Source organism: Anomalospiza imberbis, chromosome Z, assembly GCF_031753505.1.
Source record: "Anomalospiza imberbis isolate Cuckoo-Finch-1a 21T00152 chromosome Z, ASM3175350v1, whole genome shotgun sequence".
Taxonomy (NCBI): domain Eukaryota; kingdom Metazoa; phylum Chordata; class Aves; order Passeriformes; family Viduidae; genus Anomalospiza; species Anomalospiza imberbis.
In genome coordinates, this window is record NC_089721.1 from 12,881,305 (window position 1) to 12,907,022 (window position 25,718).

Here is a 25,718-nt window from a genome sequence, read left to right on the forward strand (position 1 = left end):
CTCTGCCAAGTGCTTGCTTATGAAGGTGACCCTGCTTATTGCAGGGGGTTTGGATGAGATCAACTTTCAAGGTCCCTTCCAAATTAAACCATTCTGTGACTCTACAATTCTAACCAGCTGCACAAATTCAACAAGATTTAAAATAGAACGTAACTATTCTTTTCAGCACACGAGGCCTCTGCCCAAGTCCAGTGCAGATCTTTGATCTTCAAGCCCTCAAGTAGAACACCCAAGTGAGAACACTCAGGTTTGCACCGAGGGCAGAGGGGCAGAGGGTCTGAGAAGAAAAGCCATGCTGTGTTTTAACCTCTTTACCCTAAAGAGCTGTACACAGAGGATAATTAATAGAGCAGATCATTATAGGTGAAAGCCTAACACAACAGCTGGAAAAAGCCATGTATGAATAAATTACATATGCACACATATATAAATAAATATCTATATATATATATAGATATATATATAGATATACACAAACACACGCACACAAATAAAAACAATTCTTCCTACATACATATGTATTTATATATATATGAATTAAAAAGTTTGCAGGACTCCTTTGAATGTCAGCCTAAAGAGTACCCCTGCAACGTGTGCAGACACCTTCAAAAGGCTGGGATGGATCCTTGCAATCATTTGTTACATTCTAATCCCACTCATTGTCCTTTCCAATAATTAAAGAACACATGGTGAAATCAGCAAGACATCCAAACTGAGACAGACAGTAGTCTGCCTTGCATTATGAAGAGGGAAGCACCTTGAACATGGTCACAGAATGGGGTCTCTTTTAAAATGTCTTCCAAACATAAAAACTTCTGTCCACAGGGAAGCCCACATGTGTTTACTTGAGGTTCAAATGGGTCAGCTTAGGGCAACATGTACATTGACCTCAGCAGTGACCTGACTCTGACTTCTTGAGAGCATGTTTTCACGAATTCCAGATGCACTTAGAAATTCAAATTTGAAGTTTTACAAGTTCCCATGAAAGTAAAATCATATACCCATGTTACCTGAGCAAGTCTGACAAAATCCCAAAGAGTACTTGTTAAATACATCAAGTATCACAGAAAAATATTTGCATTTTGTTAATATTCACTTGATATTAAACATGTGGAAGCCTGAAAATAGATATTTGTTTCTTCTGACACCAGTGCTAGTCATAAACAAGGAATTAAAAATGTTTTCATTAACTTTACTCTTCTGCTGACCGCCTACCAGAAAGGTTCCCTGTCTTCATATGGCTTGTATGTTTTTATTCATTATGTTAAAACTCAGATGTTCACACTCCAGGCATAGGATTTTCTGTTCGTATTATGTATCTTAGTCCACAATTTGCTTTGAAACAGTGAATTTGGCTAGGACTAATAGTACTCTCTGAACTTTGCAGGCTATTTATCAGTCAGATTCATCAATTTATTCTCCTATGAGCAGTGGTGAGTAAACTCTTGCTAATTGTTGTCCCACACATAATTGCTTTGTGTAAGAAATGTTAGGCAAGGGTTCAGGGAAGTTCACTTGGTCAGTGCATTCAAGAAGGACCTTTTTGTAATTTTAATTTACTACCTCCCAAATGTTTGTAAGCTACTGAACCAGGGTCACAGCCACACTGCACCCTATTCACATTCTGACTTTTCCTGTTTTGAGCATATGGGTAAGCATTTAGAATTTAAGCTTCAATAAAACATCTTGAGAACAAAGCTCTACCTAAGCAAGTTTGATGATGAAAGTATTATACTTTAGATAGAAAAACTGAATACAAAGTATTGCTGAAAAAAATGTGTTTCCTTATTGCCATACCATGTTCTGTCTAACCCAGTCTACCCTACTGCGGTCTATATTTATAAATTCATTCTAAACAGTCCATATTTAAAACCTTACTCTGCTGCAGGGAATGTAAAAATCCAAAGAAAAACCCCTAAGAAACATTACTTTTTTCTTCCAAAAAAGGATTAGAAAATAAAGTACCTAATTCCAGTGGTACAAAAAAAAAATTTAAATTTAAATTATTGATGAGGAAAAATATCACAACTAAGGTGAAAAGACAGTAAGAGTAACAAAAACAAAAATTCTACAAGTCAATGGGATTACACTATCTGTTATGTAAAGCAAATAATTTAGTCTAATAACTATGAAGGGAAGAAAAAAAAATAGTTATAAGAAATTGTTGAAGCCATGATTAAATATCCTTGATTAACTGTTCCACAACTACTGTTCCTTGTTCAGTCAGGAGAGCAATATTGTCCCAGCCTACATATTCTCTATATAATGTCTAAGTTAATATTTTCAGATATCACTGCCTACTTCTGGCTCCTAAAAACCCAATTTCTGCTCCTAAAAGCCAAAAAATGATTCAGTGCTTCAAGGCATGTAGAGGTGAAGCAATTATTTAGTCATCCAGGTGATATTCTTCCTGAAGCAGACAGCAGAATTGGCATTGCAGTGAAATATCCCTTTCATAACCTTGCCAGAAGTAGCCTCTATCTCTTGAAGAATTTTTTAAAATTTTTATTTATTTAATAAAAGATAGTGATAATGGTTTGGTTTGCAACAGAAATCTCTGCAAAGTGGTGAGACTACCATACTTTCCAATACATGCAGGTAACAGAAAAAGGCTTACTTTTGTTAGACCTAAATTAACATGACATGTCCATTTCATAAAATATTTCCTATATTATTTAATTCTCTAATAAATAACATTACTTTTTTATCAATCAATCAAAACTTTATCAATCTAAACTTACACATTCTATTGTTTGAAAGTGCCCTAAAGGTAGCATTTTACAGGAAAATAAAAATTTTACATGGCTGGTTTACAGAACAGAAATACCCAAGGGGATTAACAGACAATGTCTGTAGATTCACACCAACATCATATTAGAATAGACTGTTCAACAAACATAGATTGCAACAACTAGCTCCACAAAAGTCGCTTAAATACACTGGAGGCTGGATACTTTAATTCTTGAGTATTTCCAGCTCATCTTGGCTCTTTGCCAGGAGTTTCCATCCCACAACTCCTATTTCTGATCTAACTCCATACTCACAAAAAACTGAAATATGTAACATAAGCAGTTAAAAACAAAAATTTAAAAAAAAAATCTGTATTTCAGACATCACAGAAAGGGAAGCTTTCAACTAGAAACCTTAATATGTGTAGTTTCAGTAAAGTACAGCATTCTGTACAGGGGCATTCAGCTCCCCACAAATGAATCCTTTACAATAAATATAATATTCATAAAATGACCCAGACACAAGTTAGAAAGTACTCAAGGTATGGAAAAACTCACAGAATAAAAACCCTTAGAGACTAAGAGACTGACCTGAAAGGCTTTCTGAAGAGAACTAGACGCACATTTCTCATGGTCCTGAAAAAGCATGCATCTCACCATTCAGCACCAACAAAATACTTAGAAGCGTTTCAGTAAAAGAAAAGCAAAGTTTATGTCAGTTTTTGTAGCTGATATAACTGCAAGAGTATACAAAACAGCTAGCAGATCTGTCCCTGCTCTTCCCTGTAACTCTGCATACGGTCACTTCTGGAGAGCAGGACAATGGGGAGGTGGCAGTACTGCTATTTACATGTCACTTTAAACATAACATTTCAGCTTGAAATAAATACTTTGGGTTTGATGCAGCTTGCAATTACTGAAATAATACACTTTCAATGACTGAAGTAAAACTTTTCGTTCTTGAATGAGAGAATGCCAATCCATCCCAAATGGAGTATTCCTTTTTCACTGTCTTTCATCAGCTGTAGATGAGGAAACACATTTGTTATCTTCCAAGTTTTTTTCCTCACAATACAGCATTTACTGGAAAATGGACAACAACAGTAAGGGCATTTCAGATCAAGGTTACTTTACCTCTAAGGTCACAATAAGTAATGGTTATTGATGCTGGACTGTTGCCTTGCATGGAAGAAATCAGTTCAAGCCATGGAATAATTCAATTCAATAGACTCTACAGAAACTCTGAAACCTCATGCTAAGATGGAGTGCTTTTTCTGGAAAGAACTCTGATCTCACTTTTAACAGATTTCTCTTCTCAATCTATCAGTTGCTCTAGCAGTCTCATCGGTAAAAACATTCAGTTTAATTTCAAGCTGAATATATATGGAGAAAAATGACATTTATATTTCACTTCTTGACTACCCCCAGAGTATGCTGTGATAGTTATAATCTTACCAGAAAGCCATTCTGAAAAATCATTGCTCATATTCTTTAATCAGACTCAGAAACATTTTCATACCCTGTAGGAAGAGACAGCTCCGTCAAAAATATGACTCTCACAGGGTCTCTAACGCCAACTTTCTTCATGGTCTTGATGTAGCAAATAGTCTCTTCAGGATTTCATAATTTCTAGTATCAGAATAAAATGTGTCATTAAAAGCTTTAAAAGGACAGCTCATGGAATAACTTATGGGACATCATCTTCAACTGACATCCAAGTATACAGAGACTGAAATGCACAGGCAGGGCAAAAATCTCAGCATCTTCTGGTATCACCAGCTTCCTCCTCTTCCCTTTAGCTGGCATAAGCAATTCCTCATCATTTGCTCCTCTTGAGGCTTTGGAATTCAGTTTTGACATACTAAACAGCAACACCCTCTTCCTAGGCAACCAGAGAACTGTGATTATAGAGCACAGCATAGGCAAAAACTTACTTTTATACAGAATGACACTGTCACATACCTGGACTTTGAACACACTTTGAAAGGCATAATGCCTTATGAGAGTAAAAAGAGGATTGCATTAAGGGTGGAAGGGCTGTTCAAGCAGAATGAACAGAGTAACAAATACTGTGGTGATTGTGGGGTTTTGGCTTGGTTCTTTCTTTCATTTGCAGATACAAGGACAGCTCAGAAAGTCAGCATCACTGCCTAAAAAAGAAGATGATCATTTGGCATCAAGTGGACTCCCCACTACATACCCCAGGATTTTAACACAAATATTCAGAAACTGTGCAAATTTAAAGTAACAGCAATTCTCTTTCAGTGCATATTACAAGAAAAGCTTCAGAGAGGGAGACACTAGTCATTTTTTCCACATCACCAGACCTTTCGTTTATCTTCATTTTATGGAACTATTTCTACAACACAAGACGTGACTAGCAACCCAGAACAACTCATGGAGAGATCAAATTTTCTGTCTGGATCTTGCAGAGATTAAGGATGAAATGCTGCCAGAGAATAACAACAGTGTAGGCAGTAACCAAAAATGATAGTTGAGCCAGCCTAACTGAAATCTGATGGGAAGTGAGCTACAGACAACAGCTAGGGAACTGCCTGATACAGTATGTGGTCAGGTGTGTCCCATGGGTCAGGGACAGGTAACCTCAAAGTATCACTGTATATTGAAAAGCAGCATTACTTTTAATTGTTAATATATGCCCCTGCGTCTTCCCTGCTTTACATTTTCTTCAAGGATAAAATGTGCTTTGACTCCAGCAAATAACTAAAATATAAATTTACTTGTCACTGAGTTACACCAGTGACTAATTAAGGCCCAACTGGAAGTTGTCATCCTCCAGTTAAGGAGAGGCTTCTCATAGTATAAACAGTTCTATGAGCAGACTGGTTCATATAAAAGACCTCACTGGCAAGAGAAAAAGAATCCAAAATTTGATGTTTGTTAAGTAGTGACTTCTGCATAATCATCAGGCTGTAATTCAATTGGTTCAGATTCTGACACACTCACAACAACCTAGACACAGGCTCCAAGGTCACAGATGTTGGCTCTTTACCAGACAGAGCTACTCATCACAAAACTTCACTATAAAAGAGTACTGCATTTTGACAGAGCTTAAGATGCCCCCTGCAGAGAAGAGCTCAGGGAACAAATCATGTCACGTAAAAAAAAAATTCAGTCTTCCAGTGCCTGCTCAGGCTTCCCATATGGTATGGGAAAACCATTTACCAAGGCATTCACAGCATCAAGTTTATACAGCAACAGTTGTGGTAAATCACCCATAGTCTGGATTAGCAGCAAACTCTCTAAATTTACAATACCCTTCCAAACCTGTCCCTGATGAAGAAATATAAATGCATCTTAATTGCTACTCTCTAAACTACTTCTAAATGCTTTCTTCCAGAAAGTAATCTCAATTCCAGAGAAATCAACAAGGCATGGATGAACACCTTTCATCTCTTAAGAAGTTTCTGGAAGTCTTTTGTGGAGAGTTTCTTCACGAGTAAACTTTACCAACATGTTGCCAGCCTGCAGCAGACAGGTGCATCAGCTGCAGCAGATGATGACCAGTGTTCCTGGGATCCATCTGACATAATCCACATGCAGTATAGCGTGCGATTCTTAGAGATGGTCCTGTGCAGGGTCTTGCCAGTCCCTCCCAACTCAGCTTATTCTGTGAATACAGCATATCATTTTCAGCCACACCAGAACCACCTCCTCTTCATTAACCACCACAGTTCTGAGCATGTGGCTGTCTTAGGTTGCAAATGCAAGATGTGGCCAGGGGTGTGTATTCTATTGCCATCTGTTAGAGGTGGGGCAGTCATCTTCTGTTAATTGGGACACCTGTTAAAACCAGGTGGGGCAGTTTTCTTTATCTCTTCCACAACCAATCCTCCCTCCAGGGAAATATCTTCTGCTAATGGGCCATTGAGTGTCACTGCATGACTGATAAAATCACATCATCCCATTGGGAGATGCTCCGCCCAGGGGGAGCACATGCTCCACCCAGGGGGAGGAGCCAAGGACTCCTGCCTGGATATAATCTGACATTTGGAACACCACAAGCAGCCTTTTCCCACTGGAATCCCAGAGGATCAGCCTTTTTTCTACTATATTCCTAAAAGATGACCAGGCCTATCTACATCACCACTGGACCTTCAGAGGCAAACAGCACCCTTTCTACAACATCATTATTTCAACAGAACTACATCTATCACTCCAGGAGGGCTGCAGCCACCATTGAATGGGACTGCTACCAACACCCTGACCCACAGGGTGTCAGGTCATATTCTGACTCTGTCAGTGTTGTTTTATATTACTTCATTTTTATTCTTCCTTACAAATAACTGTTATTCCTACTGTCATAGCTTTGCTTGAGAGGCCCTTAATTTTAAAATTATAGTAATTTGGAGGGAGGTGTTTACATTTTCCATTTCAAGAAAGGCTCCTGCCTTCCTTAACAAACACCCATCTTTTCAAACCCAGAGAATGGCTAACAACAGCAGTGGTGATTTCTTCATAGCTGCCTCACCTGCCATAATTCTAGCCTCTGCCATCCTCCAAGTCTCTTCCTGAATTTAACATGTTTTAAATCGCCCATAAAAAAAGAAACCCTGACCTTCAATTTATTTTTATCCAAATCAAGTCCATTTCTCTGTGAGGCAATACAGGCTGCTTTTCTTGTGTACTTCTTCACAGTGGTATTCCTTGTATATTTCAATAATGATTGTTCTCAGCTAGGTTGTTAGTGAAAAAAAATTGAAATTAATAAGGATCCAAACATTGCAGCAATGAAGAAGTGCCTGTTCAGAACCCAGCTTTACCAGTTCAGTGATGCTTTCACCAGCAAACCATTCAGATTGACTGGATGCAAATACTGCTACCAAGACTTATTTTGGATTTTTTAGGAAGTATCACACACAACAGGACAATTGTAAAGAAGTTTTAACCTGTTGCTTTGACAAAGTCATTAATCAGCCTAGCTCTTCATCCCCAAAGAAATTCCTTGAAGCTTATTTTTCAGAAGTCCTCATGAATTCACTGCCCAGAAGAGCAGCAGGAAGTAACAGTAGGCATAGGCCTATTGGCAAGCACCCTTTCAGGGCTTCAGTAATTTGATATTCTGATTGAAATTAAAGTTATAAAAAATTTTAAGCTATAAAAAAAATTTGTCAACAGTTCTCACTTTAAACATCCTAGCTTGGCACTCATGAAGTATTTCAATACTGCAACATTGTTTGATCACAGTACCAAATTTTCAGAACACAGCCCCGTTCTGCTGTGAGCTTGCAGAAACCTTTTACCTGCATGGTTTATCATTCACTTTACTCAAACTTCACAGCAAATTCTCTCACATTCACTTTTTTTAAAGTAAGGCCTGGGCAGCAATGGTATATACACAGTTCTCTCCAAACAGGGGTGCTGAGTACAAAATTTTCTAGATAGAGGTATCGCAGTAATGCATATTTTTGGAACATACATAAGAACAGCAGAAGTAAAATAGCTTTTCAGAACCCACAAAAAACTTAGCAGCTGGTGAAATGCCTGGGTATATCCTGTTATTTGGTAGTAAAATGTAGGCCTTGTTACTGTAAATTTCACTTATTTTCCCCAACAGCTGTGTAATTAATACCTGTGTCCCTTCTTTCTGAGCACACATTTTCCTTAACTTTTGCTGAAGTCTTCAAAGTAAAATCAGCCAACAAAAGACTCCTGGGCTATGCTCTAGATGCTTTCTGAAGCAATGCTTTGCAAAGAGATGGAGCTAAATCTGGCACCCCCTAATCTCCAGGCAAAGATTTAAGGTAGTAATCTAAATGGCTCATCTGCATCCTTCCAGCCTTCAGAATATTTATTTCTTTTTTTTTTTTTTTTCCCACTTTATTCTCTCTCTTGCATCACTTTGGGAGCATGGTACCTTCATGCGTTCAGGCAATGCTTATGAGGCTTCCAAATGCTCACACCTTGCCTCTCTCCCCACTAGAATACATTGAACATTACAGCAATATGCAACTTTCTTAACAACCTTCACATCAGGAAACAATCCCACACTTTGGTTCTTTGCACAGGTGACTGAAGGACACAGATAAAACCAGTTGCCTGTGGTTCCCAGACTGAAAGGGGAGGAAGTGCTGCCAGATGCTGCTAGGGAACATCCAGTGCAGTGTTGAGGCAGTGCTCCTAGACAGCACATGCAACCCCTAATGTAAGTCAGAATGTGCTGCTAACTGTTCTCCCTTGCTCTGCAGAGCTTGCAAACCTCCCATTTAGCTGGAGCGGCTGTAACCCTTTAATTGATTCTCAAGTGAGGCCAGAAACTTTATCTCCTGCAGCTCACCCTCTAATCCATGGAGATCTGCCAAACCACTTACAGCCTGTTTTCACCTCTGACTGGGCCTTCTTTTCAGAGACCACTTCAGAGGTGGGTGATGCAATGCAGTGCTCTGTATGCCATCACATTTGATGTGCGTGTTGCTTTTCTATGAAAAATGTTTCCTTTCCTTGCTGGTATGACATAGTGCAAAGCACACAAATCTTATGTACAAGACAAAAACCTGACATGTCTGCTGTCATGAGAAGCTTTGTATACCTCTTTCTCCTCTATGCTTGGGAAAATGCATGGCTTAAAGGTCAAGTCATTAAATTAAGGTCTATAAGACAAAGGTTAATTTTCTATTCCTGCCTCAGCATCCCTTATTTTAATAAAGTAATTTAGTTTTCCTGTCAACAAAACATGCAAAACATCTTGTCATAATAGCGAAAATGAATCCTTTATAATTTGTGTTTAATATGGAAGCTATGGCGATGGTTAAAGCATGCACACACTTTCCATGCTCTGACCATTTCTTTCAGACAAGCTTTAAGCCTATGTCTTTGGCTCAAGCATTAGTGAAAGCCAGAAGTGAGAAGCTGTGTCCTAGACCAGCCCCACCACCAGTCACCAGTGTTTTCACATGCTGGTATAGACCTCTATCTGCTTGGCAGGACTAATGTCAAAGTCACCATCTCTGATCACTTGCACTATGATGTCTCAAGAATCTCCAGCTCTACTACTCTTCTCAGTGCCCAGTCCAGGTATTAAAAACTCCATAAATCCTTATCTTCAATGCAATACAGAAATCCATGCAGTGTTTTTGACAGCTACTCTTCTGTTCTCCCCAGCATAATTTAAACTACCTGTTTTCAAGCCATCACACAGCAATGTAATATGAAAATCCAGCCTACATCAGAGACCAAAGAAAGAGGATTGGTCTTTTGGAAGAAGCTGTTCAAAAGAGGTATGATGAATCTTGGTGTTCCAGGGCTTCAGAAGACAGAGCAATATTGCTGTTATGAAACAACTATATGCAGCCTCAAATAACCCAAATTTTAAAGCCCTTTCTTGAAGAGTATTTTCCGTTTCAATGCCTATCTCAATTCCATAGTAATTCCAGGGAAAAAAAATCACTATATCTGCATAGCGAGACAAAACCCAGAAATTTCAACCTTTACTTACTCTTGATCCAAGAGTTCTCCAGGCTTCAATAACATCAACATCTTAAAAGATATGTTGAGACTTTGAAAATAAGCTACCTTGTCTTTGAAATACTTTGGAATAATTATTACAGCATATTATTACAAATAAATGTTAATACACCATATTTTCTACAGTAAAAAGGAGCAAGTCTGTGAAAGGCCTGGCACCTCAAACACCATTACAATACAGATAAAACCCAAAATACTACTTAGTGGTATTTCCGCCTCAAAATAATCAATTAGACTATATGCTATTTCCTCCTCTTCTGTACATAAGGGTTTGATCTAGCACCATTAGTCATCACAGTGTATGTGTCAGCTGACTTTGCAATGCAATAGGCAAAATCCCCAAACCTGCTTATCTCTTGTTGTTCCCTGATTTATATTTAGATCATAAGCAAAGACAATGGAATTTTATTATAAAGCTGAACTGTAAATATTGTGATTTTTTTTCACTCTGAAGATAGATTATTTTTTCTTTAATGTAGCTATTTAATAATGGTTCACTTAAAGACTATAAGCAACACAAGCTGGTACTTTTCTTTCTGACAAATGCATTACAATGGGTATTTTAGAGGGCCATATTTAAGTTCATCATGTAGTCAGGATTGCTTTCTTCAGCTGTTCAGAGCAATTTATTCATCAAGGGCTAACTGAAGCACACTCAGTTCCACCCTGCATAATGCACAAAGTAAAAATATAGTTTCTGCTCTGATTTAGTGACATTTCATACAGATCTGCATTTGCACATGGTATAAGGCAGTGGAAAACCAGACTCAGTTAGATTCATGTTAAAATTTCACCTCTCAGTGAGTGAATCCTGTTATCCAATAAACTGCTTAAAATTAATCCAAAGGAAAAAAGAGCACCTGAACCATGAACTGAGTAGAACTTAAGAAAAAAGTTCACTTTAAACACAGTAGTTGCCTTTTCTCATCCTGGATCCTTCCTGGTTTGTCTGTAAGTTTGAGCAAATTTTAAAAACACATTATTTTGTCTTACATAGTAACTTGTGAGCACTGTTTTAATCTAGCAGGCAGAAAAACAGGCATGCTATCCTATCCCCACTTACTTTCAAGTGTCATTTCCAATTAGAATACTTCTCCATATCTCTACTGGTTTTACATATCCTCTAACTATTTCTGGCCTGTGTCTCACTCTTAAGACAGAGCTGAAGTAACACCTGATGGAAAGTGAGATGTAAAAGGGACTACATTTTGCTTCTTGGCTTCTGTGTTGCAAGAACAGCATGCTCTTGTAGACAATAACATTTTCAAAATGAAAAGGCATTATCTCTCACTTGACTTGGAGAAGCTGCTTTCAAGGAATTTAATTTGTTTATCAGTACTTCTGAATAGCTTTTGAAATACAAAACCAATTAATAAAACCTAAAAATTACAACCAAACACCATCATCTTCCTTCTTCATGGGAAAATTCAAGGTAATTCACAGCCTAAGATAGATGGCTTGAAGATTAAGAAACCTTATCTCTCTTAGCATATCTGGGAAAGCCATGCTGAAAAAAGGTAAAAATACAGTTCTGAAAAGTACGCAGGCCAGAAGAGTAAAAGTGTAGGGGGGAATATCCCTTTATTCTTGCCTTGTCCTTGAGCCTTTTCCATGATATAGATCAGAGATGATACCAAAGCCAAGGCACTGAACTTACTGTACCTTTGATCTCCCTTCAGCACAGCACTTCTCCCTGACCCTAGACCTCCACCTTCACCCCGTTTAACCCTTTTTTAATCCAGACACAAAACAGGGCTGTCCTGCAAAACTGAAGTCACTTTCCAATAGCAGAGATTACTCTTGATTTCATGAAGGATGCAGTCTCAAAGGAAACAGTCAGAATTCTGTGGTGTACAAAGCATATAATAAGCAACTAGGAACTGAAATCCCAACGTGGACCAGATCACCCAACTTTACAGTGACTTGTTCTGACCCCTGCAGGGCAAGAGGATGTGACAGGGCCAAATACATAATGGCACAAAAGCCAACCATTTCTTTGCAGCAGCACCACCACCACATCATCCTAAGCTCTCCAAGAAGTCAGCGTTGATTTTCTTGGTTCATGCACTGTTTTCAGTGAAGAGAGCCTGAAGCATTGCTAGCCAGTTCATTAAAACTGGTCTTAGAAATTCCAGTTTTCTCCATATTCCACATAGTAATTTCTAAAGGAAATCCTGCCTCATGCACACCAGAAGCAACAGCAGTCATTTGTACATGTGCTGTTCATGTCCTTTGCAGTGTCCCTTGGCTTCTCTCCCCTATTATACAGCTACATCCAAAAATTACTGAAGCTGGCTTGTTTTCTCCTTATGTATTGTCAACTTATAAAATGTTTCTCAAAACACTTACTCGGCACATGCACTAAATAACACTTGGCTAACGGCATGAGTCCAGCTCCCGCTCACAGCAAGAGCCTGCACTCCTAGATAAGACTTGAGGCATGTCTAGACATTAGTTCCCCATTCCCATCCTGGACAGCCCCTATTTTGAGGTGATCTCTCCTTCTTGAAAGAAGAATGGCTGTCAATTTTGCACCAGAAGCAGAGGAAGGCAGAACTCCAACTAAGCAATGCTTTGCAGATTACAGTTCACCAAAACTGAGTATTTCTATACTCAGTTTCAAAGTTTCACTTCAACCATGGAAATGGTGAGATAACTATACAAGGTGGAGGAAAAGTTAAAGCATTAAAACAAAACAAACCAAACAAACACACAAACATGGCCCAAAACAGACAATTCCAGGTTTGGATTCACATGGTCTAAGTGTCCTGGATTTAAACATATAGGTTGTCTATACCAAAAAAAAATATTGATGCAACCCCCTAAAAATGATTTTTTTTTTTTAGTGCAATGAGGATGCAGATGAATGCAAAGACAGCAAGTGCTACGCAAGTGTCCAAGCTAGATCTTTGCCTCTTCCAATTAATATCCTCTCCCTTTTTGTGGCTTAGGTTAACTGGGGAATTTCTGTCCAAAACCAGCTTCATCCAGCCTGTTGACCCCAGTGAATGAATTACTCCTATCGTGGTGCTATGCAGAGTGCCAACACAATCTTAATTGATTTCCAGCAATGGAAAAAGCAACTGGTAGGTGCCTCCAGCAGTAGCTTCAGAGTGATCTCCTGATCTGCCTACCACACACAGACGAGCCCCTTTGGAGATGCAGGCCCTTCAAGTCTGAGGAAACCCATCCAAGTGTCTCCCATTTTTACATGATTACATGATGGGAATACACATCCTCACATGTGAAATACAAGAGACACCACTACCTCAGCTTGCATGGCTTCTCATACAGTATCTGTGGACATTATCTACACAATAAGAACAGTCTCGCAAAATTTGAGAGTTTCAACAGAAAGAAAGAAGACTAATCCTAAAATAGCAAATCTCTTGGGATTCCTGTGCTAGCACCTAGAATGAGCACCTGCTCAAACTTCCCCATTGACAAAGCACTTTTGGGTAGCATGCCCAGTGGATGGAAAGCAGCACTCCATCAAAAGTTTTTGTGAGCTTTGCAGTATAAAACAAATACCTTTTCTTCCAAAGCACAGCCTAGGCGTCAGTGAAATTTTCCACAACTCACTGAGCAGACTTCCTAACCCAGCTCTCCTCCTAAGAGCAAGGCCAGCCTCGGTATCAGTGATCTCCTTGAGATTACCAGACCCAGATGACAAATCAGAAAACATGGCAGAGATTTCTAGCAGGTGACTTAAGATTTCTAACAGTTGTCTTAAGATCATTCAGCAGCTTCACAGTCAATGCAAATGGGTCAAACTTTTCCATCTCTCTTCCACATTTTAGTGGCGGGTATCTAAGTGAAACACCAGAAGACAGTTCCAGTCACATGCTGGTTCAGGAGAGGTAGAAACATGGTTTTGGTGTGAACACCCAGACTATCCTGAAGCATGTATTTTTGAAACATGTATTTTGAAGGTCCAAGTTCTAACAGCAGGATTTTGCAAAGCTAACAAACTAATAACCTTTGAGGCTCTAAAGCATCAATTTGATTGCATAGCACTATATGTAACACATCTTTTCTACATTTTTCTTACTCACACTTAAATCCCAGTTTAGCAACCTTTCATAATTATAAAACCAAGCTGCATGGCTGCCAATGTATAAATAAAAGCCAAGTGTCTAACAGGATTTTAAAAATTCTATTAAAAAACAAAACTACTATGGATGACAGCATGACAACAAGCTAAAGCTTGAAGTATACTATTCATCTCACTGGAGTTTGTTTTGTTTAAAAAAATGGCTACAGAATTTATTAAAGGCTAGATTAGTTCAGTGCCCTTTATCCTGGCTTATTTTAATTACAAGCAAAATTCATAATGCAGTAGACTTCATGGATGGGTTTTTGCCTTGATGGCTGCAGCACGTGTCACATATCTCCAATCATCTGAAACATCCTAAGTGACATAGACAGAAGGCAGCAAAGCCTGGAACCAAAACAAAGGAAATCCATTTCTTCTTTACATCCTCCATCTTTTTTCAGTATTCTGCAACATTTTGTTTTCACAGTTGAAACACTAAGTATTTTAGCATGAGGCATGTGAGCTAACCAGGTAAGAGATTGGATGAGCCAAAGATTAACTTTATTTAATATGAAGAGAGACACCATTTTAAAAGACAGCAAAGCATCTGAAAGCATCTGTTTTAGCAATTTTTTTAAATTATATTATGGTGAAAACTGAGATGGTGTTAAAATAGACAGAAAAATAGAAACCTGGACCTTCTAAAATGAAATTATATAATTCAGCCTTTATGTATCATTATTAGCTGACACTATATAGCTATTCAAAATAATGGAAAAGATTAAACCAAGGTTTGCTACAGTAGGTCAAATGAAAAACCATTCAACTTTGCAAAAATTTAGATTAAAATCCAAACCTTCAGATTTTGAACCACATTTCTTCCCAATTATATTGTTTGCAGTGTCCCAAGGGCTATACTGTAGGCATTGCACAAGGACATCTGTTCACAAATTAAGCACCTATAATTTGAACATACTTTGAAGAAAGGATAAGATGGGAATGAAAGTTATTCTCCCTGGAACTGGCTGCTCTTTGAAGAGAAGAATGGTTAAACACAAATTTGTCTACTAAACCTGAATGCTGTTTCTAAATTATATAAAATTAATTTCTAAAAAGTTGTAAGCAGTTTAATTATTATTTCTATCTAGAACAGCAGAAAAGACTGCACAGCACTCTTAGAGTGTTTAAAGTTACAGTCTGCATAACTTTGTCTACCTAGGATCTGCATTTTAAACTACTTACACAGTTGAGTGCATGTCACAGTTGAACATCTTCAAAGCAAGATCCATCTTGCATGAAAGACAAGAGTTCAAGTTGCAGTATAGTAAGAACCATAGGAAATTATCAAACATAAAACACACATCAAACACAAAGTTAAAGACTGTCAGAAGGTAAGGGCAGTTTGGAAACACAGAACAGTCAAGAAATTTTCAGACAAGAGATTAAAAACCCCAGCAGTTCATTGAGTTGGAAAGACAGAAATAATTCCAGATGGCAAAAAAGCTGTTCACTCTGCCACACCTGCCACAGTGGCAGGATGCAAGGCAGGTTGGAGAAGGCAGTTCTGCTGGAACTGAGCCGCAGGAGACACAGTGGACAGAGATTGCTGGATTAATAAACAGCCCCTGTTGGGAAACCAAGCAAAGGCAGTTTCGAATTACCTCTGTTAGCAGATGGGCAAGCAACCGAAGGGTTTGAACTGTTTGATTTTTATGGCAGTATGAGTAAACAAACAGCTTTATTTTGTGTGTGCTAGAAACATGTCACAGCAGGAGAAATTAATAGCAAATGCCACAGGAAACTGTATCACACAGAATTATTTCTGAAAGGGTTGGAAATGGCACATTAGCACGTGCAAGGCCAGTGAGAAACTGTTTTGTGTATAAAAGTGATTGATGTAAAAAGATCATCAACAAATTAAAAAAGAGCTATCCTAAAGAAAAGTTATAAGGATATTTGCTTATTTTCTGATCAGAAAAAAAGAAAGCATAAGGTACTTACTTCTGGTAGAAAACCACTGAAATTGAGTGCAAGGCACAGTGGAAAAGAAAGAACTCTTCTAGGTACATATACATGTCAAAAGCTAATGAGTGACTTGCATTACAGTTTTACTTATAAGTTTACCAGCATCCTCAGTTTAAAGTTCTAGGCAAAGCTAATTTTGTACAGAATTGGACCCAGGCAAGTGAAGCAGAGTTACTCTGCTGACAGGGAGCAGACAGACAAGGGTGAAACAGATCCTGCGTCTCAAAGACAATCATCCTCCACTCTTAAGCCAAATCCAAATCATTGGCTATTCAAGATCAAAATTAAAGAATTTCCTAATAACATTTAAAGAGTGAAAATGCTGTGTGTCTACATAACCAAAAGGAAGAACTTCTAGCCTTTTTTAAGATGAAGGAATTTCCCCAGAGGGCTGAGAATGGGGAATGTCTGTCCAAGAAACAAAGTATCACTTCAACATTTGCAAGCTGCTACAATGGAAGTTAAAATATTTGAAACAGAGCTGCTCTGTTAACACAGCAGTGCTATTGTTCACAAAAAAAGTCTAAAATATTCCAGTTGCATTAACTTTCTTCTCCCAAGTCTCCCCATACCATCTTCAATATCCTAATACATCTTTGACATTTGACACTACCACACATCCTCCTCTTTGTAAAATAACTCCCTATGATGTCTTGCTCTTTCTTTGCAAAGTATTATGATAGTGGTAAATAGAAATTTTAAGTCTCAGAGCCTTTTTCTAAAGATGGGTAGTATTAAAAAATTCCACCTGACAACTTGCTTCTTACTTGAGATGAGCCAAGCTAGCTCTGCTGTGTCTAGCTAGCTTGTGTGTTTTCCAGTTGATGGACAAAATAATTTAGACGTCAAAAAAATCCCATCTAAAAACCTCAGAAGCCAATGAGATCCTGGGAAACTACTTTTCATGAGAATTCTATTGTTCATATTGCATCTTCAAGAAACAATAACACATGCTGAGGTCAGAGGTTTCATCTGCACAAGGAAATCAGAAACTCTCATATGAAACAAAAGCCTGAGGAATCACAGCTCTGGAAAGTTATGCACTCAAGAGATATTCTGGGTCTTAAATTAATTCAGAAGATTTTACCCACACTTTACAGACATGGACCTAGAATGCATCAAGACTACTCATATGGAAGATCTTGGGCTAGTACCAGTTTTAGTGGAGGGATGAGACACTTATGGAAAAAAATACTCTTTTCCATCATAAATTATTCTCATGGACTTCTCAGAGTCTTGGAATATTAGCACCAGGGGAAAAGGCAACAATGATTGCACAAATTATTTGTACAAAGACTCTTGATATTAAACTAGACATATATTTAAAGACTGTCAGTGAGAAAGTTTATTGATCAGTAAGTGGAACAATTCATAAGGAAATGCTGCCTACTGATGTCTATTTACTGCACTGCATATAAATGATATGATCGGCTCGATCAGCACAGATTAAGGAAGGTGCATTGACACAGCAGAATACACAGGCTCTCCATACCTCACCTTTCAGCCTCAGCTTGGAAGCATGAAGATTTCAGTCCTATAAACATGCAATGCCTCCAAAAACCTATTTTTTATCCTGGGCACAGGCATTGACAAAGCCACATTTTATCAACTACTGAAAGATATCCTTCCCCCAAAGACTATAACCCACAGTCCTCCACCTTTTTCTTAGACAAACTGTTGAGAGTTTAGCCAGGCAGATCCTTTAACACAAGAGGCAGTCTGCAAGCACTAGAAGATGTACACCTTTGACCCAAAGTCCTAAGAATATATCCTTTCATTATTCTAATCATCATAGCAATGGAAGATTAAATTTGTGTGGCATTTTCTGGAAACTAACAGATCATTTTATTTCTGAGGAGTGTATACTGTTATTTTCTACCATTATCGCTTGAGGAAAATCTGCCACTTGCAGCATGAGAACACAGACATAGTCAGCTCAAAGAAAGATGAAAACCTCATAGAAAATGCTTCATCATCATATTTGGAAGAAATTAAAATAGAAAAGTTTCTGACAGACAAAGCTGGCACATGCTATATTAGATATTTCTGTCTCATCTAGAGGGTTCCTGCAGTTGGGAAAACAAAAGGACCCAGCTTGAACTGTGGATAATTAAATGAATAGAAGAACTTACTGAAATACTAGAAAAATTCAGCACAGATTTGTTATCTACAGAAGTATAAGAGGTGGTAAATAGTATAAATTTGTACCTGCATATGATTAACAACTGAAAAATAAAAGGGTGCGAGCAACATTTTTAAACATATTATGAACAGAAAATTCCTAAAAGAATATAGTTTAAATACAATCATGACAGGGTATTACGGGGCTTGTGCTTCTCTTTGCAACAGCTAAAATGATCCAAGCATGTCTGTGCAAAGACAGCTGAGTGTATCACCTCAGTTCCAAGCACTCCTTTTAGACAATGTACTAGACAATGTACTAATGATTTCTAAAACAACACTTCCCCCCTAATACACTGGAACACACTTTGTAATGGAAAATTCATTCTAACATTTTCAAGCTAATAGTTTGTTTTCTTCAACATTAGCATTGTTGGACTCTGGCTCCAGAACTGAATTTCATCCAGCTGAAATAAGGTAAAAATCAGTATTCATACTGTGCAAGGGTAGTGTAAATCCTGCTGGGAAAAAAAAAAAAAGAAAAAAAAAAAAAAAAAAGAAAAAAAAATACTGTTAACAAGTTAACACTACGAAGGTTTGACATATGAAGGTTTGGATTACATACATTCCTTGCATTAACTACTTGAATACTAGTTATAAGCTAACAACTATTATGCACATATTATTAATGCTCACCTGTAGACATATGGGAGAAAACTTTCATATAAATTTTATGAATGTCTGAAAGGTTATTTCTTCTTAAAGGATGAAACCAATCCCATGTTAGCCCTTTTCCTTAATATTGTGCAAGTCCACATTGTATGTTGAATATAATAATAAATCTACTGTAAAAAGATAGTGCTTAAACTGCACTGATACCTATAGTCTGTGTGCCATGCTCCCTGGTTGACAAATTCACACTAACTATATTGCTACCCTCCCCCTAAGACTCTATTTGCCAAACCTGGCATTTTAAAAGTGAGACGGGCAGATAAGATGTCTGTGTCAATTTACACTAACAGGACACATTTCAAAGGTCTTAACACTATGCCATTCAAATAATATAAGTTTTTCTGTTTATTTCACAAAAAGTAAGTCTGTGTGCATTGCTGTTACATGAACAAAATAGTTCTGCCAATGTAAGGGCTCAGTCTTTGCACTTACAGCCTGCAGAACTTGCCCACTGCTAAATGCTATATTGGGATTAACCAGCACATTAAATTGGTTTGTTTGTTTGTTTTTAATTTAAACATGTTAACAAGGTCTGAAAGCTTGGATTATTACTGCCAAAGCTCTAAGAAATGTCTACTTCGAAAAACTGTGGACAGTTTTTAGAAAGAGGCTGTAAGAAAGTAAGAGAGATCTTGGCAAGATAGATGTACCAGTAGCAGCCTCGTGATGCTTCCTTTGGTAAAGAAAGTCACTTAATGGTGATTGCCTTTGTCAGGCAATCACCAATTTCTTGCATCTGGGAGCAAGTTAAGTTTCATCATATCTCCTCAAACCTGGAAAAAGTCTCTAAAACAATACATTTAACCTGAAAAACCACCACACATCCAAAAGAGAATAATTTCTCCTCATGCCAATAATCCATAAGAGCATTCGCAAGTTTGTGGATTAATGAAAAGTTATTACACTGGAAGATTTTTACAGCTCCAACAGAATATGATGGAAGAATTGCAGATGCTGGGTTCCTATGCCTTGGAGGGACACAATTTTATACAGGATATATTCAACCAACAGCAACACTTAGTGTAGCACGTAAAATGCTAGATATAGCTTGTGTAAACTATAAGAAACTAAGAGACAATTTTAGAAGGGCATACCTGTGTCTAAATGAAACTATAGAAAACACATTCTCACAAATATCAGCTGCTATTACATTGTCCTAAGCTATCTTTAGTATTGTAAAAACTGGTGTAACACAAGCACCTACTACATGAAACTTGCAAGAAGTGAACATTTCTCATAAGAAGCTTAAAAGACATTAGAGCTTCAGCATCTCTGAAATCTCATTCCGGTTAGACACCTTAGAGAGGAAGGATGCTGGTAAAGAGGTCTTGCAAAACCTTGAAGTGCTCCCTCAAACCCGAGATGATTTGAAACAATTACTGGTTTGCATTCTAACATGTATTTTGCCTAACCATACTTAATATCTTACAAAAAAAAAAAAAAAAAAAAACTGAGACAGGACAGGTAAGAGTTCGCAGTCTGAACATCATCACCTGCCATCCCTCATCTTATTTAAAATTGTGTTGAGATCGAGCGTTTTCTGACAGCGACATGACATGAAGCCGCACACTGCCGCAGCCTGCCTCCCCTCCCGTAGCCGCAGCCCTGCGTCCGTCCCCGCTCCGACCGACCTCGCCGCACAAGTTTAGGGGGAAAGGGGCAGTATGTGGCATTTAGATCCTAAGCGAGGTCTACTGCTCGGGCTGTTACGCCAGTCGGGCGGTACAGAAAAAGGCTCCCTTCCCTCCCCGACGCCAGGTACAGCCACGCACTCCGCGCCCGCCGCCCCACAGCCGCTCACAGCGCGGAGCCGCCGGAGCCGCGTCCCGCCGCCGCCTCTGCCCGCACCTGCCCCGCTCTCTCCCACCCACTCCCACAGGCAGTGCAAGGCAGCGCGGCAAGGGACAGGCACGGAGCCCCGCGGCAGCGCGGTAAGGGATCTCCGCGGAGCCCCGCGGCAGCACGACCGGGGCGCGCCGCCTCGCCAGCGGCGTGGAGCGCTGAACCGCGCCGAGCGCTTCGCCTTCCCGGCGCAGGGCGGCCTCGGGGCGGGCAGCCGGGAGCACCCACCGGGGATGGCCAGGTTGGTGAGCGGGGTGCTGTGGAGGCTGCCAGGCAGCGCTGCCATCCAGTCGGCGAAGAGCAGCTCGTTCTTCCCTTGCGACGAAGCCATGCTGCCGCCGCAGCTGTACCGCCGCCGCCGCTCGCTCCAACTCGCCCAGTCCCGGCCACGGCCACCGCCACCGCCACAGCCTCGCCGAGCCCGGGCCCCGCCCGCCTGGCACCGCCTCCCCCCGCCCCGCCGAGCCCCCGCCGCCTCCCCGCGGCGCGGCGTGAGAGCCCTCGGGGCCGGCACCGAGCGCGGCGCGGCCGGACGGCACCGCCGGGCTCGGCCCGGGCACCCGGTGGGCGATCCCGCCCCAAGTACCGCGGGGGTCTGGGGACGGAGCGGCGTCACGGCCCGGCCGTGGCGGGTCCGCACCGCCCCGGCTCCGGGCCCCAGCGCCCCGGGCCGGGCCGGGCCGGGCCGGGGGCCGGCAGCAGAGCCCGCCCCGGGAGCGCGGAGCTGCCGCTGGCCGGGCGTCTGTGCCTGGGATGGCGCTCGGGGCCCCGGCAGGCGGCTGGTGGCCCTGGGCCTCAGCAGAACCTCCCTGACCTTGATGATGGTTCGGCTGAATGCTCCGCGCCGACATCGCTCGCAGCCGGCTCCTGGGCAGCTTCATCTGCCCCTGATACGAACGTCTCTTTTTGCAATGGGTTGTTCACACGAAAAAAAAATCAGTGCACCTTAGTTGAACATGCCGTGGAGATCTAATTTCTTGGCAATAATTTTTTATTCTTCTTTGAAGATGATCCAAAGTAGTATCTTCTATTAATATCTCCAGCCTGTCTTTGGAGAAACATCTTAGCGTTGGCAGTAAGGAAGCATTTGCGTGGATGGATGAATGAATGAACCTTGTAAGGCTCTCTGAGCCATTTTGAACTGTTAGAACAAACGTGGTCTTTTCGCCTTCAGCATTACCCATTTTTGTGAAAGTTGCTCATACATGTGTAGAAGTTCATATGGTGGAGCTGTCAAAAACAGTGCCTAGGGACACCCATGATTGAGGCAGATTCACTTTATCAGTTCACCTTGGATTCTTATGAGGGTCACCTCTGGTTCTGTAGCTTGTGTTCTTACTCAAACCTGTCTATAACAGCTGGGTTTGAAAAACTTCAAGGAACAATTAATAATAGCCCTCCCTTCTCTTTCTGTCTAAAGTTTCCAGAGCAAGTATGATGAGAAACTCATCCTTTGGCCACAATTTCTTGAAAAGTGAGTGACTATTTCTGAAGTATTTAAATAAAGGAAATTTTGCTGACTCACCTTTTGCAATAGAAATAGCTCTTGAGGTGGGATTTGACTGTGGAAATGTGATCATATGGTTGACCTTGGGGGAGATGTTGAGTCTAATTTGAACAATATGTGAAAAAGGGGGAGGAGAAAGCAAACAGCCACCAAGGCCTGTTAAGTTTTTGCAGTCCTGCATCCTGTGTATGAAGATGCTAATCTGCCCCTTCCAAAATCACTAGTATTAGCAAGCATGAAGAAAAAGACTAATCCACATTCTGGATATGAAGACATAAACCTCACTAAAAACATGGAAGATATTACTCACATAAAGGCAGAAGATGTTACATTACATCATCTTCAAAGTATGGAAGAAATTTTAGTAAAAATTTCAAGATTTTTAAAGAGCATTCCAGTAAGGCGCAATTAATGTTTCTATCAACGTGATTAAATCAAATCAGATTTTTTATTTAAGGAGCAAAATTGTTTATGAATTGCACTGGTCACCTGGAAAATTGCTGATGAACTTTCATCCATTTCACTATGTGGCCTACCTTTTCTGTGAGAAAACTGAAGTATGAATCTTTTAAAAAGATTAAATATGTTGCTAGTGCTGTTGTTGATCTCTTGTGGTCTCTGAAGCTTTGGGGATAGCTCAGAGCAAAATAAAACAAATACCAGCAAACTCATCATTTTAAGATGTATTAATATGTATGATAATTAAAACTACCTTTCAGCAGTGCTTTCTATTCTGATGAAGACCTGTGAATATCCCTCTCTGTACTGACTTGAAACTTCTTGACATTTACTTCTGCAAGTAATTCGGGCTTTTGTATCTTCTTTTTTTTTAATGCCCAAAGTAAGATTCTTCATAGTCAGGATTTTAAAACCATGGATACTCTGCTTCATGAAAACTGGCCCACTCTAACGTGTCTCGCACAAATCATGCTTGAAGAGGCCTGCCTCTGTTTCTAGTGCAATGTAACTGCTAAGATAGCAGGCTTAAAATCTGTCATTGAGTCTCTAGGAACTTGGGAATCACAGGCTTAAATAAGGGTGGGATAGGATAGGAGACTTTTATGGGACAGAAAGTGAGAAACATTTACAAAGCAAACTAAGAAACACTGACTTGGAAGCTTTGACTTCAGATAAAAAAGTATTTCTTTCAGCTTTTCAGTGGTATGAAAAGCATTTGTCTGTGTATCTGTTTGGGAGATGTTTAGTAACAAAAAGGCAAAACATTTATCTTGATTAAAGAGCAGCTTATTGTGGTTTAGTTTGAACCTGTCATTTGACTAATTTTCACTGATTTATAAAAAATTATAACCTGTAAATCACAGGCAGAATATCCATACAAGTTTTTGATCCTATTTAAAAACAGTAAGAAACAAAAAAATCACATTTTTGGCTATATTATTGAAATCCTTACACATAGCAAGTCTGAACTGTTAACAAAAGTAGATTCCAGGAATGAAATAATTTAAAAGCTTAAAAATATCAGGTAAAATGAAGATTAAAAGCAAGATACAAGGTACAAGAAAATACCATCTTTGCTCTTTTATTCACAGCTATGCTGAGCTCACTGAAGATGCCATGAAGAGATGGAAAATTGAAATTGTGCTACCTGTTCATCATGCACTGTGTTCTATCCAGTCTGCAGTGTGTATGAATAGAGACAACTCTGCTTCCATGGAATGTCAAAATAGAGTAATTTAGCCAATAGGAATGTTGCTTCAGCATTCAAAACTAATTGCACTGTTAAAAGAGACTTACTGTTGTTTTTATTCTCCTAAAAAATGGCATTTTAACAGTGTACATTCGCTGTTACACTTTTTCATTTCAGCTATCACATAGTTTGCTTTTTTATATGTCCTTGGCATCTATTTTAATCATGTGAATAACAAAGGACTTACAAGATCTTTTTCTGTAAGTTACATAAAGTACATTCCACTCTGAAAGGTAAAAGAAAAAATTACTTCATGGGGCATTGTATTTCTGTGACTGTCCTATTATATAGAAAATGTATTTATTTACTTTAAATATATTGTTAATGAATTCAAAATTAGTCTTGGAACTGAAGAATTAGTATTGTTTGAATATTTGAACTTTTTTCAGTAGATTCTGCTTCTGATGTTGCTTTCTTCCTCCTTCTTACTACTCATTTCTATTATTAGAAGTTTTTCAGAACAAATCCTGGTTGCCATCCCATGTTATGGCTTTCAGTGACTCTATCAGTAACATTTGGGCAGTAAAGCCCTTGCAGTTGTTTGCAGCTGAGTTACTAATTATATTTTTGTTATTTGGGAAGACAGTGGATCTACAATATTCTCATTTTTGCTACTTCCCATGGCTAACAGGTGTAACAAGTGGGACAAGTATATAAAATCTCAAAGAGTCAAAGTAGATTGACTGAATAAGATAATTTATTCAATAGTCATATGGGTGAATAAAAGTTGTGACAGGTATTTTATTGTCATTTTATTGTCATTTATTGTCATTTTATTGTCATTTATTGTCATTTTATACTTTGTGCGGCTACTTTGAGAATCTCATCCTGCATTCATTAAGCAATCTCTGTTTAGCAGTATTGGTCATGTCAAAACAGATTACAAAATTCTCCAGTAGTCAGAAACATTGTAGAAACAGGAAAATGGTATTTTCTTCATTTTATGTGAAAGAATAAATCTGTTTCTGATTTTCAAGCAGAAGAAAATGTAGTTTATTCTGTATTCTGATTCGTTATTCTCTACTGAGAAAACAGGAGCATCCTTGCTTGTGCCAGTAATGAATCTGAGAAGAAACAATATTTGCTCCAAGTAGGTGACAAATGGAAGGATGATGCTAATGTTATCCCTATTGTCTTGTGGTAAATTACATTGACTGGGAAGATGATGGCTTAATATAAAGGTACAACACATGTTTTTACTTGCATACTTTATCACCAAAGCAAAGACATTACAAAAATATACAGAAAATTAAATAATTAAAGTCTATAACAAGACAGTTTGTTATAGTTAACCAAATTCTGGAAGCTTGAAATAAACAGGATAAAAGGCAAATTAGAGTATTTGTATTCAGTCCTCAGATGGAAATCAGTTTCACCTTAGCTACTTCTTTCTGAAGAGTGTTTTTCAGGTTTCTGGAAGAAGATTTGTTTTGATTTTTTTAACTTTTTCAAGCAGAATCCTGCTAGGCCTCAACTAGCATCAAAGCACACCAGTGGTTACTTTTTTACTTGGTTAAAAACAAAGAAGTTTGT

At 39.1% G+C, this 25,718-nt stretch overlaps 1 protein-coding gene across 1 annotated transcript in view; it reads right to left on the bottom strand.

The window, feature by feature from the left end:
• PLCXD3 (phosphatidylinositol specific phospholipase C X domain containing 3) overlaps nt 1–21,411 on the bottom strand; it is an 81,994-nt gene extending 60,583 nt beyond the window's left edge. Inside the window, exon 1 of the mRNA XM_068176950.1 lies at nt 21,199–21,411. Within this exon, the coding sequence (XP_068033051.1) occupies nt 21,199–21,301 (103 nt within the window). The 5' untranslated portion in view covers nt 21,302–21,411. The remainder of the gene's footprint in view (nt 1–21,198) is intronic.
• Between the last annotated feature and the right edge of the window lie 4,307 nt (nt 21,412–25,718).